Source organism: Dama dama, chromosome 11 (genome assembly GCF_033118175.1).
Source record: "Dama dama isolate Ldn47 chromosome 11, ASM3311817v1, whole genome shotgun sequence".
NCBI classification, from domain to species: Eukaryota; Metazoa; Chordata; class Mammalia; order Artiodactyla; family Cervidae; genus Dama; species Dama dama.
The window spans coordinates 8,336,500-8,349,665 of NC_083691.1; the positions used below are offsets into that span (position 1 = coordinate 8,336,500).

A 13,166-nucleotide genomic window follows, 5' to 3' on the forward strand; every position below is an offset into this window, starting at 1 on the left:
GCCTGCTGGGGGGAGGGCTGAGTCACTAAATCATTTGATCAGAAAGATGCCAGGACACAGACCCATCCTCGGCCTACAGGGTGACATCGAGGGCCCGGTCAAATGAGCTGGTGAAGGCCTTTCCCGTTTCCGCGGCCTCTCCAGTCATCTGCCAGACCTCTGGCTGACTCGCTCTAGTGTTTGGGAGACCCCTGGGTGCCAGGCTGCCTCAGGTGATGCCCCCACGAGGCCTTGCCCTCTGAGAGCGCTCATTCCTGGCTACACACCTCCCTTCACAGGTGAGGATGACACTCACATCACCCCAGGGTTCAAGGATAAACAGGATTAGACTCACACCTGCCAGCTTCATCCCAGCCTCCTCTCTGGGGTGTTCTATGGGGAGATGAAGGGTGGGGAGAGAGAAGAGCCAGAAGCTCCAGGGTTTAGAACCTATTTTGGTTGTTTTTGGTTGTTTAGAATCCACCCGCGAAGCGGGAGACCTGGGTTCGATCCCTAGGTTAGGAAGATCCCCTGGAGAAGGGAAAGGTTACCCACTCCAGTATTCTGGCCTAGAGAATTTCACGGACTGTATAAGCCACGGGGTCACAAAGAGTCAGACACAACTGAGTGACTTTCACTTGGTTGTTTTTATTTTTTTTTAAAGTTTAGATTTTTTTTTAGCTGTGGTGGATCTTCATTGTTGCACTCTAGTTGCAAGTGGGGGCTACTCTTTGTTGCAGTATGAGGGCTTCACAACATGCTCCCTTCTCTTGTTGTGGAGCCTGGGCTCTGGGCCCGTGAGGGCTCACTAGTTATGGTGCTCGGGCTTAGTTGCTCCAAGGCATCTGGACCAGGGATGGAACCCATGTGCTTTGCATTGCAAGGCAGATTCTTAACCCCTGGACCACAGAGAAGCCCTGGTTGTTTTTAAAATATGGTTTAATTGCATGAGTAAAAATATTAATTCAGGAAATATGAGAAAACAGAGAGAAGCATAAAAGACAGTGCTGCGAATTCACTCAGTCGTGTCTGACTCCTAGCAACCCCATGCACTGTAGCCCACCAGGCTCCTCTGTCCATGGGATTTCCAGGCAATAATATTGGAGTGGGTTGTCATGCCCTCCCAGGAGACCTTCCCAACCCAGGGATTGAACCTGGATCTCTTAAGTCTCCTACATTGGAAGATAGGTTCTTTACCATTAGCGCCACCTAAAGGACAGAACCACCCCGAATAAACACGGGTAACGTTTTGGTGTGCTTGCTTCCGTTTTCCTATACAGAAGAGTGGAAGCAGGAGATACTGGGTTGGCCAATAAGTTCATTTGAGTTTTTCCACACAATCTCATGGTAAAACCACGAACTTTCTGGCCAGCCCAGTATTTTGTAACCTGCTCTTTCTACCTGTTGTCTTTGGAATGTCTCCCTGTCACAGTGCATATACTTCTTGTCCTTTTGCGTGGCTGCCCAGCATCCTGTCACAGGGCTCTGCTCTAGATCCTGGACACAGACCTGTGAGTCAGAGATTGGATGTGTGCTGACCCTGGGGGAGTGCTGCTCTAACTTACTGAAGCTGATGGGGGCTCGTGCTTTTCCACAAGCAAAGTTGCCCTGAACATCATGGACGAATCAGGCAGAGGTGGCAGAGAACAGGGTAGGGGCATGATCTTTGAGGTTACAGCCCTGGTGTGGCCACAGTACACTGGGCCACGTGGCTCTTCTGTGTACAGGACAAGAATTAACAGGTATCCTCTCCTGCTGTGCATTCTATGATGTGCTGGTTCCCATCCCAATCACACATATGCAAGACTAGGTCCTTCCCTGACCCTCCTACAGTAGATTGTTCTACTTCTTTGGTTCCTCTCCTCCTGTTCTCCAGGGATCCTACTGCTCCCAGAGGGGTTTCATCTGAAACAATCCATCCAGTGGCTCTTGCCAAGGTCACCACTGAGGTCAGCATGGCTAAACCTGATGGTCAGTCTTCACCCCCACTTCCTGGGCCTATTAGCAGTATTTGTCTAAGTGATCGATCCTATGTCTCAAAAACACCCTCTGTCTCTTTAGCTCCTGGATCCCACTCTTCTTAGTCTCCCTCTCTCTCTTCTTTTGGCCATGTTTCCCAATTTGCAGGATTTTAGTTCTCCAACCAGGGATCGAACCTGGGGCCTGGCAGTGAAAGCGCCAAGACCCAACCACTGGACTACCATGGAATTCCCTCTATGGTCTCTTCTTCTTTTTTAAAGAGTATGACTTTTTTTTTTTTTTCCCAGTCTTTATTGAATTTATAACAGTATTGCTTCTTCTGTTTTTTTTGTTGTACCGGGCCTTCATTGCTTTGTCTGGGCTTTTTCTAGTTGCAGCAAGTGGGGCTACTCTTCACTGTGGTGTACGGGCTTCTCATTGCAAAGTCTTCTCTTGTTGACAAGCACGGGCTCCAGGCGCTCAGGCTTTGGTAGTGGCAGCACGTGGGCTCAGTAATTGCGGCACTGGCTCAGCAGTTGTGGCACATGGGCTTCGTTGCTGTGCTCCATGCAGAATCTTCGAGAACCAGGGATCGAACCCTTGTTCCCTACATTGGCAGGTGGATTCTTACCCACTGCGCCACCAAGGAAGTCCTGCTCCTGTTCTTTGTTTGTTTTTATGTTTTGTTTTTTTGGCCGAGAAGCATGTGGGATCTTAGATCCCCTACCAGGGATCTAACCTGCACCCTCTGCATTGGAAAGTGAAGTCTCAGTCACTTGACTGTCAGGCAAGTCCCCTGTGGTCTCTGATTTTTTTTAAAGAGTAACTCTTTTATACAGTTATTTATTTTGGGCTATGCTGGGTCTTCCTTGCTGGGTGGGCTTCCCTCTAGTTTTGGTGATCAGGAGCTACTTTCTAGTTGCAGTGCTAGGGCGTCTCATTGAGGGGTGACTTCTCTTGTTGGGGAACACTGGCTGTAGGGGGTGAGGGCTTCACTAGTCACAGCACCTGGGTTCAGTACTTTCGGCTCTCGGGCTCTAGAGCACAGGTTAACAGTTGTGTCACACGGGCTAAGTTGCTCCAAGGCATGTGGGATCTTCCTGGATCAGGGATTGCGCCAGTGTCTCCTGCAGGTGGGTTCTTTACTGCTGAGCCATCAGGGAAGCCCCCTCTGGTCTCTTCTTATTTTGTCTGTTGTTGTCCTCAAGTCCCTGATGACACTGAATCCTGGAGTGTCCCAGTGGGCCTCGTCTCTTCTCCCCTCTTCCCGTGATGGGACTTTAAAAACCAACTGGGAGAGCTGACAACTCCCAAATTTTGTGTGTGTCTAGACTTTGGGGGGCCCTGAACTAGACACCAGATGTATACCTGCCATCTCAGCCTGGACACTGCAGCCCTCTTCGTCTTGGGAGTGGCAGAAAGTTTATATGTCCAGTTCTGTTCCAACCCTTGAGAGGTTTCATTCAGGCTCATCTGTTCATGGGATTCTCCAGGCAAGAATACTAGAGTGGGCTGCTAAGCCCTCCTCCAGGGGATCTTCCTGACCCATGGATTTAACCCAAGTCTCTTACATCCTGACCCAGGGATTGAACCCGAGTCTCCTGCATTGGCAGGTGGGTTCTTTACCACTAGTGCCTCCTGTGAATTACAGTGTTGTATTAATTCCTGCTATACAGGAAAGTGACTCAGTTATACATGTATATACGTTCTTTTTCATATTCTGTTGTGGCTTATCGGAGGAAATTGAATGTTGTTCCCTGTGTTATATAGTAGGATTTTTTGTTTATCCATTCTACATATACTAGTTTGCATCTGTTAATCCCAAACTCTCAATCCATCTCTCTCCAACCACTCTCCCTCTTGGCAACCATTAGTCAATTCTCTACCACCCAGATTCCATTCCTGTTCCATAAGTAAGTTCATTAGTGTCATCTTTGAGGTTCCACATGTAAGTGGTATCACCTGGTATTTGTCTGACTTGACTTAGTATGATATTCTCTAGTTGCATCCCTGTTGCAGAAAATGGCATTATTTTCTGCTCTGTCAGTTCAGTTTAGTTGCTCAGTTGTGACTCTTTGCGACCCCATAGACTGTAGCACACCAGGCTTCCCTATCGCCAACTCCCGGAGCTTGCTCAAACTCATGTCCGTCGAGTTGGTGATGCCATCCAACCATCTCATCTTCTGTTGTCCCCTTCTCCCTCTGCCTCCAATCTTTCCCAGCAACAGGGTCTTTCCCAGTGAGTCAGTTCTTAACGTCAGGTGGCCAAAGTATTGTAGCTTCAGCTTCAGCATCAGTCCTTCCAATGAATATTCAGGACTGATTTCCTTAGATGGACTGGTTGCATCTCCTTATGGCTGACTAGTATTCCATTGTACATGTACCACATCTTCTTTATTCATTATCTGTTGCTGGACATCAGGTTGTTTCCATGTCTTGGCTATTGAACATAGGAGTGCATGTCTTTTTGAATTATAATTTCATCTGGATATATGCCCAGGAGTGATTGCTGGATCATACGGTAATTCTATTTTTAGTTTTCTGAGAAAACTCCTGTTATTTTTTTTAAAATAATTTTATTTTTGGTGTGCTGGGTCTTTGTTGCTACTGGGCTTCTCTCTGGCTGTGGTGAGTGGGGGCTCCTTTCTAGTTGCAATGTAATTTCTAGTTGCAGAACAAGGTCTTCTCACTGCAATGGCTTCTCTTGTTTCAGAGCACAGGCTCTAGGGCACATGGGCTTAGCAGTTGTTCCCGCACTCGAGAGCACAGGCACAATAGTTGTGGCACAGAGGCTTAGTTGCTCCACGGCATATGGGATCTTCCCACATCAGGGATTGAACCTGCGTCTCCTGCATCGTTAGGCAGATTCATTACCATTGAGCCACCAGGGAAGCCCCATGTTTTCCACTGTTTTCTGTTTAAGTCAGATTGTGGGAATTCCCTGGTGGTCCAGCGCTTAAAGCTGTGTTCCCACTCCAGTGGGGCATGAGTTCTATCCCTGGTCAGGGACCTAAGATCCTGACTACCATGCAGTGCCATTAGAAAATTAAAAAAAAAAAACAAAAAACTTGGGATATTTTTTTAAATCACCAGATTGTGTTCCTCTCTGTACAGAGCTCTCTGAAGGCTTCCTAGGCTTGGGGCTAGAACAGATTCTCCCGAAGCCTGCGGAAGGAACCAACCTTGCCGATGACAACTCGATTTCAGACTTTTCGCCTCCAGAACAGAGAAAGTTGGTTATTCTGTGTTTGGCAGCCCCAAGAATCGAATAGGCTAGTCATGATTTTTTAATTTTTTCCTTTCACTTGCCTTTTGTGAAGCTGTGACCCAGGTTAATACCTACCAGCAAAGGACAGTTCAGGCAAAAAGTTTTGCCAACCTTTTTTCCCAGGTCCCCTTTAAGAGGGCTTCACTGCATAGAATGTAGAATGTGCTTCACATGTGCCTATTTCAGATTTCAGACTCACAGGAAATGTATCATAGGTATTCCCCAGAATGTGCTGTTCCTCTGAGTGTCCCAGCTCTGAGCCTGCACCACCCAAGCTTCTGCTAACTGTTCCCTGTTCTCCTGCCCGCTTGCCACCCTAACTCAAGCTACTGCCACCTCCGCAAGGCCCTGGAGACCGTTCAGCTCTTCTGGTCATTTCCTCTCTTGCCACTCTCTGGTCAGGAGCCCGAGAACTCCTGCAGGTTACAGATCATTCCACTGGCTAGAAGCCTTTCCAGCCTCCTGTGTTTCTAAGTCAAGTCTGAACAAGTCTGTCAGCCAAGGCAGACTCTGCCCCACTGGGTCACCGCTGCAGATGCGGCTCACAGAAGGTCCCCCCGTTTCCTCCTCAGCAGACTGGGTCCCTTTTCTCATCTGTCTCCCTGCTTTCTCTGACACTGAGTGGAGAGGAGAATAAGGGAGCATCATGGTACCTGCCGCTTGGGTACTCAAGAGAAATAAACAAGAGAGACAGAAGTCCCCTGAAGGTATGTCAGGGGACATGAACTGGGACAAAGGAAGTACCACGTCCTGACAAATCCAATCTCAGTGGTCAGCTACAGGGTTAAGAGCTGGCGGTCTGAACACAGAACACAGCACACAGCCGTTTACTGAAAAAGAGTCAACTTTAATTGTAACTGACCAGCCTGTACCCAGGAATGTCTCTGAACAATCGAACAAAATCAACACGATAAAACTGTCCTATTGAAGAAACCAAGAGCTTCCGTCCGCCCCAGAGGTTCTGAGGGCTAGGCTGAGAGCAGCCCATTCCCATTCCTGAGGCTCGTTCTGTGCCCCACAGAAGTTTCTCATCCCACAGGGAGGGCCGGGGTGGGTGAGGGACCCGCCCCCTCCTCCCAACATGCTGGGGTCTCTCAGAGTCACAGGTGGGGCATGCCTTCCCCCCCACCCCAGTCCTGTCCTAAGGTAAAGGGAGACCCTCTGGGCATCACTGCCAAAGCCAGGGAACAAGGTGAGGCAGCTCAGGTGCCTTCCTGGACTCTCCGCCAAAGTTTTACTCCAGTCTGCTCGGTTGGTGCCCGATGCCCAGGGTGCAGATTAAATAAGATATGCGCTAGAGGAAAAACTCACATGCCCCATAATCTCCACGGTGCAAGTCACAGAGCAGAAGAAAAAAAACCAAAACCACGGCCCTAACGAGAAGCAACAGCAGCCGGCCCTCAGAAGACGCGCTCAAACTCCGTCTGGTTGGTGGTGGCGGGATTCCGGCTCTGGTTGGTGGACTGCTGGGTGATCTGGCTGCCCTTCCGGCGTGGAGGTGCCAGGTACTCGAACATGGATGTCAGGTGGGTGGACAGCATGCCCTTGAGGTCCGAGGGCATGGGGTCGGACCAGAAGAAGTCATGGTTGAGAGCGTCGTCACTGTCGATGCGCTGGGCGGGATCCAGCACCAGCAGCTTGTCAATGAGGTCCAGCGCGTAGGGGTCTCGCACGTAGGCCTTCAGCCTGTCCTTTACCTTCCGCTTCTGGCCCTTGACCAGCTCCACTTTCTCAAACAGCTCGTACTTGTCCACATTTGGCCACACCTGGAGCAGGGGGGAGGTATGGAAAGAGGCTAAGAGTTAGTCCAGCAGGGTATGTGGCTGGTCCACTGGTCAAGTACGTATTCAGTGACCGGATACGTCTCTGTTCAGGACTTCCCTGGTGATCCGATGGTTAAGAACTGCCTGCTGATGCAGGGCACATGGGTTTGATCCCTGGTCTGGCAAGATTCCACATTACCATGGAGCAACGAAGCCCGTGCGCCACAACGACTGAAGCCCGGGTCTAAAGTCAGTGCTCCGGAGCAAGAGAAGCCCCCCACACTGCAACTAGAGAAAGCCCAGGCGCAGCAATGAAGATCCAGAGCAGCCAAAAATAAATAAGTAAATATGTACAACTTGCTCAGATGCTTATAGACCACCCCAGAGGGCAGTTCAGAGCCCTTTGCGGTCAAAGCAGCAGTGACCACAGACGGGACACGGGCACGGAGTACCCTTTGACATGAATCGCCTGGGACACGTGTGCCAAGCCTGACAGAACCACAGATGTCTCACGGCACAGAGCAGCTCTGAGGTGAGGCGCTCAAGATGCCTTGCCAGAAAACCCCAGTAACTGGGGACGCAGCTGAGACCTGACGTCTCCATGGCTCTGAACAGCAGACCCTGACCCTCCACAGCCGCCTGTCCAGGTCAGGGCTTCACCTCCGTTCCGGGCCCCCCTCCTCCCCACCCCCCAGGGGCGGGCTGTGACGCACCTCAGGGGTGATGGAGCCGCAGAGCTGGCTGATGAGGGCGAGCTGGTGCTGCTCCGTGTTGCCCTGCATGATGGGGCTGCGGGTCCACATCTCCGCCATGATGCACCCAGCGCCCCACAGATCAATGGGAGGGCCGTAGTCCCGCTCCCCTGGGAACAAGAGCACACCAAGGAGGGCCCCCTGAGCCCCAGGGCCTCCGGAGAGGCCACGCCCCTGGGGTCGGTGGCTCAAGAAGCCCTGGCAGCTGGGGTGCTGAGACTGAGCTGAGTGCCCAGCCCCTGCTCCCCTCTGCCAGCTCGGGAGAGTCCTCACCGAGCAACAGCTCTGGGGGCCGGTACCAGAGGGTCACCACACGGTTGGTGTAGCGGTTGGGCTGGCTGTTCTTGGCCAGGCTGAAGGCCCGGGCCAGCCCAAAGTCCGCCAGCTTCAGAACCCCATCGCGGGTGATGAGCACGTTAGCCGCCTTCATGTCCCGGTGCAGGATCTGCAGGAGGCACAAGGCGGAGGGTTCCCAGGGGTCCCTCAGCTATGCCCACCCCGCAGTGAGTGCAAAGGCCAGCCCAAGCCTTGCTCTCTCCTCCCCCACTCCAGCCCCCACCTTGTTCCTGTGGATGTAGTAGAGGCCGTTAAGCAACATCTGCATGACCCTCTTGATCTCAGATAGTGTGAACTTGACTAAGACATTGCTCAGCAGCCCGGCAAGATCATGCTCACAGAAGTCAAACACCAGGTATATACTGCCTTTGCAGCGGTTATAGGGGGAAGCTGAGGCAGGAAGAATGAGGAGGAGAGAGGGAGAGGCAAGAAAAAAAAAAAATCAGAAACCTCATATGCAGCTCATTTCCCCCAAACTAGCTCCCAACCCCTCCAACCCATGGCCACCCGGATATCCGGGTACCAACTCCTTCATAGGTAAAATATTTTCTGAGTGCCTTCTCTGGGCCGGGTGCTGTGGCAGGCCCTGAGGAAAGCACCTGCTCCGATGAAAGGACCAGAGAAAGCAGTCACAGTTGAAATGTCTGGGTTAAGAAGAGGCAGTGTAAATGTGTCCAGTTTCAACTCCGCAAACAAAGCCTCAGTTTCTCCATCTGAAAATGGGGACACGATCCAAACAACTTACCTTTGGTTCGACAGATCTCAATCAAGTTGACCACATTCTCGTGTTTTAGAAGCTGGAGGATCTTGATCTCCCGCAATGCTGTAATGGGGAACTGGGTGGGAGAAAAGACAGGAGGAAGTCAAAAGTGGGTGAGCACACTATAGACCCAGGAACTGGCCATGGGGTCCACGCGAAGGGTCAAAGGTTGGGAGACAGAGTAAATGCACAGGCTCTGAAATTAGTTGTCTCAGATGCCACAAATGTAAAATGGGAGTAACTATGTACCCTTCATAAAGAACTGAATGAAATGAATAAAAATAACTCAATGAATGAATTGAAACAGTGATACTTCACACAAAGGTTTTGTAACCAGTCATCAGACGCTCTGCAGTTTCTTCAACCTTATAAATTTTAGCCCTATGCCTGCGTTTAGCCTGTTTGGCAGTTAACCAATATATAATTAAAGAAGCGGGTCTCTGGAAAGCTGGATCAGAACTAACACACGTGTGTGGCAGCAGAGACTGTTGCTTTTCAACTGAACACCAATCACCTTTTTAAAACCATTGCATGTAATTATTATCAATCATTATTTTATATATATATATTTTTTGCGTTCAACAAAATCAAACTCTAAGGAAAAAAGTGTTTAAAGACTTCCTAACTTCAAAACCCCAGAGGCACTGGGTGCAAGCATGGGCTCCCCCTCCTGGCATCAACCATATTCACCTAAGAATGAAGTTATCAAAAGCTCTAAGACATCTGAATTCAAAGACTGAACTGGGAAGTCAAACTTCCTGTAATATGGAAATTTCCAAACACCTAATCTGAATCTATTACATTGAGAGTCTCAAAAGCAGGAAGGTGGAAACGCAACCTCACGCCCAAGGGAGCTGGCCGACCTGCCCACCCCACCCCACCCCATACTCACCCCCTCTTTCTCGTTCTCCATCAGTACCTTCTTCAGGGCCACCTTTTGGCCGGTCTTGCGGTGCTTTGCCTTAAACACCTCCCTGCAGGCGGAGAGGGGGGACCCAAGAGAGCTCTTAGAGGCCGTTTCCGCAGGGCCTGCCCCTCCCCCACCAGAGGAGGGCCGGAAAGGGAATCCCGGGCGGGGCTGGGCCGGGTCCCCCAGGGCACTCGGCTACCCCACCACGCGGTGACTCCGGTCCCTTCTCGAGTCTCAACCTCCTTCCCTCTGCTCCTTGCGCCTCACCCGGGCGTTTCGCGGAGAGATCCCGCTCCACTCACAGGCTCCTCTCTGCAACCCCTCCCTGCCCCCCATCAAGGGCCTCAGGCTCCTCCCCGCCGGCCGACTCCTTCAGGCCCCGGCGGGGTGGCGGTGCGGCCTAGCGAGACCAGGGGATAAGTCTGCGTCTAAGTGGCTTCCCGACCAACCGAGCCCGGGTCTGGACGTCCCGACGTCGGCCCGAAGGGGTGCAGGCTCAGGAGGCTCCCGGTCCCTGGGGGTGGGGGTGGGGGGGCCAGCCTTACCCGAAGGTGCCTTGGCCGATTTTAGCGAGCTTCTCATATTTGGTCACCTCATCACAAAAAGGGCACTCCACCGAGTCGTACTGCTTTGCCATGGCTGACTCCAGTGCGCCGCCGCCGCCGCCGCCGCCACCTCCTGCCACCACCGCCGCCGCCGCTGCCGCCGCCGCTCCCGCTCCGGGTCCCGCCGCCGTGCTCCAGGCCCCTCCGCGGCCGCGCCACTTCCGCCTCCACGGCCACTTCCGGCCTCGAGGCGCCGACCCCGCCTCTTCCGCCCGCCGCCCGCCGCCAGGCCCCCTGGGACTTGTAGTTCCCAGGAGGCCAGGAGGAGCCGAAGCTGCAGAGGCGCCTCCGCCACCGCCGCTGCCCCCGCCTCCGCCGCCGCCGGCGCCGGCGGCGGCCCCGATCGGGGGCGCGGGGAGTCGGGGCGCCGGGGCTGGGGCTCGAGGTGGTGCGTCCCGCTGCATCGGCTCGGGCCGCCGCCGCCGCCGCTGCCGAAGCCGCTGCCGCTCTGGCGCCCGATCCGGGGCCAGCCGCAGTGCCCTGCTCCTCCTCCTCCTCCGACGGCGCCGCCTCCGCCGGGCTGCGCTGGGCGCCGGCCGCGGGGGGGATGGGGGAGCGGCCCCCCGAGCCGCGGCCTGGGGGCTCCCTGGCCGGGCCCGGGCCCGGGGCGGCCGGGCGAGGGGGCAAGACGGAAACAGCCGATGAGGAGGCGGCCCGAGAGCCCGGGAGGGGGCGCGTTATAAAGGGGGAGGTGCCCGGGCCTCGCCCTCCCCTCCCCCTCCGCCCGCCCCCTCCCTCCTCCTTTCCACCCTCCGCGGCCGCACCTGCCGCCGCCGCCGCCTGCCTCCCGCCCGCCCGCCGCCCTCGGCGCGTCACCGCCCGCGGCCCCTCCTCCGCCTTCGGAGGTGGGGCCCCGCGCTCAACACCTGGCTTCGGGGCGCGACTTGCCGCGTGCCTCAGTTTACCCGCACATGCCAGCCGCAGCAGGGAGTCCCTTCCTCCCCGGCTCGGGGTTTCCCTACCCGCCCCCCACACCCCACTCTACGCAGGCGAAGACTAGAGGCGCCGAGGGAGCGGCCTCGGGTCCGGGGAGGGGAGAACGGGCTCCCACCGCCGCCTCCCCGGCCCCCCGCCGACCCGCCGTTGATATGGCAAGCGACAGCCGCCAGGGGGCGCAGCGACATTGAAGGTGGTGAGCCAGCAACGCCTGGGCCTTCCACTCCTGGACCCCTACCCGGTTCTCTGGGAGACAGAGATGAAACCCACAGGACCTTGGTTCCCGCCGAGCTGCTCCCTAACTGGTCTCCCCCCGGGTTAGTAGTCACAAAGGTAGCCGGCATTTCGTCGGCCCCTCTTGTGTGCTCAGGAAATGCTGGACATTCCTGCTGAATCCTGAATCCGCCGCCCCATAGTCAGGATCACTAACCAATTTTACAGAAGAGCACATTGAGGCTCGGAGAGGTGAGGTCATTTGCTCAAGGTCACACAGTAATAAAACTGGGACTCGAAACTTGTCTGTCTGAATCCGAAGAGGATTCTCTTGATTCAGACTATTTACGGTCTGTCCAGCAATATAGCAAGTGGTGCTGTTTGAGGCCTGCTGTCCTTATGCCAGGTTACCAAGCCCACCACCATTCACCATCTCCTCCTCTGATCCTATGCCTGCTTCTCCTACCCTGGCCCTTCTTCCCCAGCAGCTTTCTGATACCTTCTGGCTCCAGGAGCCTCCTGTATCTCCCTCCAGCCCTTAACAACCAGCCCCCTTCAGACCTCCTCTCCACCCCTCTTCAATCTGCACCCCCCAGCCCAGTCCTCTACCAATGGATCCTAAGACCTGTCCTCCCCAGTCTGTCCCCTCCATCTGACCCCGCCCAGTGCCCATCAGATCATTCTGAAGTGATGTCTGTATGTATTTCTCTCCACTATCATCAGGAAAAACCAAATTGTGACATTTGAGGCTCTTTCCATCTCCCCACCTAGGCTGTGGCCACACTGTTTCCTACACCCCAGAGCCCCTTGCCTTCAGGGCTGTGCTCTGTGATTGCACCCCACTACCTTCTCTTCTGCCAGGAAGGTTCCTGGGTTACTCTCCAGCTCTTAGCTCACATGGCTTGGCCTTGAAGCTTCTTTGTAGGAGGAGTCAGGAACGGGTCTGGTGATCCTGGTGTCCCAAGAGACCCTGTTCTGCTGGGAGGCAGGGGGACTGCCAGGGAAGGTCTTGAGGATCAGGTGAGGAGTCGTGAGCCCTCTCCTGAAGGCAGTATGGACCAGCGAGGGTTTGGGGCATGTCAGGGAGTGATCTGGGGTCAGTTTCTTGGGTACAGTATTAGAAGCAGGGTGGCCATTGGCTAAATTGGGGGTAGGGAGAGCAGGGAGGAAGAAAATAATAATAATTGTAGTAATTATAGTTTATGGAGGGAAAATAAATGGTCCAAGCTGTACACTTAGCACTTTATGGGAATTATCTCAATTCTCACTCAGCAATATTATACTATTATTACCTCTACTGTACATAGAAGAACACTGAAACTCAGAGGTGACATCACTTACTGTTGTTGTTCAGTTGCTAAGTCGTGTCTGACTCTTTCTGACCCATGGACTGAAGCCCACCAGGCTCCTCTGTCCTTCACTATCTCCTGGAGTTTGCTCAAATTCATGTTCATTGAGTCGGTGATACTATCTAACCAGCTTATCTTCTGGAGAAGGAAACGGCAAACCCACTCCAGTATTCTTGCCTGGAGAACCCCATGGACGGTGACATCATTGGCCAGGATCAAACTGGCCATTGGCCAGTTGCCACACTGATATGTAAAGCCAACACAAGCCAAAGTCTGGTGCCAACCCCAAGCAGTTACCCATGTTAGGGCCCCGCCCACCTGGGCTGAGGGTGGAGC

General features: G+C 53.7%; 1 protein-coding gene across 1 annotated transcript; it reads right to left on the reverse strand.

Moving 5' to 3' along the window:
- Positions 1-6,032: 6,032 nt before the first annotated feature.
- On the reverse strand, positions 6,033-10,432 carry CDK9 (cyclin dependent kinase 9). Its single transcript, XM_061154594.1, has 7 exons — positions 10,273-10,432; positions 9,710-9,791; positions 8,803-8,893; positions 8,281-8,447; positions 7,995-8,166; positions 7,683-7,831; positions 6,033-6,972 (listed from the first exon to the last, which is right to left on the reverse strand). Exons 1-7 carry the CDS (start codon positions 10,362-10,364, stop codon positions 6,607-6,609), a joined length of 1,119 nt encoding a protein of 372 aa, XP_061010577.1. The 5' UTR covers positions 10,365-10,432; the 3' UTR covers positions 6,033-6,606.
- Between the last annotated feature and the right edge of the window lie 2,734 nt (positions 10,433-13,166).

What these genes read in the sequence shown, in the direction of transcription:
- CDK9 (XM_061154594.1), bottom strand. Translation starts at nt 10,364, where the DNA reads ATGGCAAAGCAGTACGACTCGGTGGAGTGCCCTTTTTGTGATGAGGTG. An exon ending in ATCGGCCAAGGCACCTTCGG is followed by an intron (nt 9,792 to 10,272) that starts GTAAGGCTGGCC and finishes CTCCGCCTGCAG; the next exon opens with GGAGGTGTTTAAGGCAAAGC. An exon ending in GCCCCCAGAGCTGTTGCTCG is followed by an intron (nt 7,832 to 7,994) that starts GTGAGGACTCTC and finishes TCTTGTTCCCAG; the next exon opens with GGGAGCGGGACTACGGCCCT.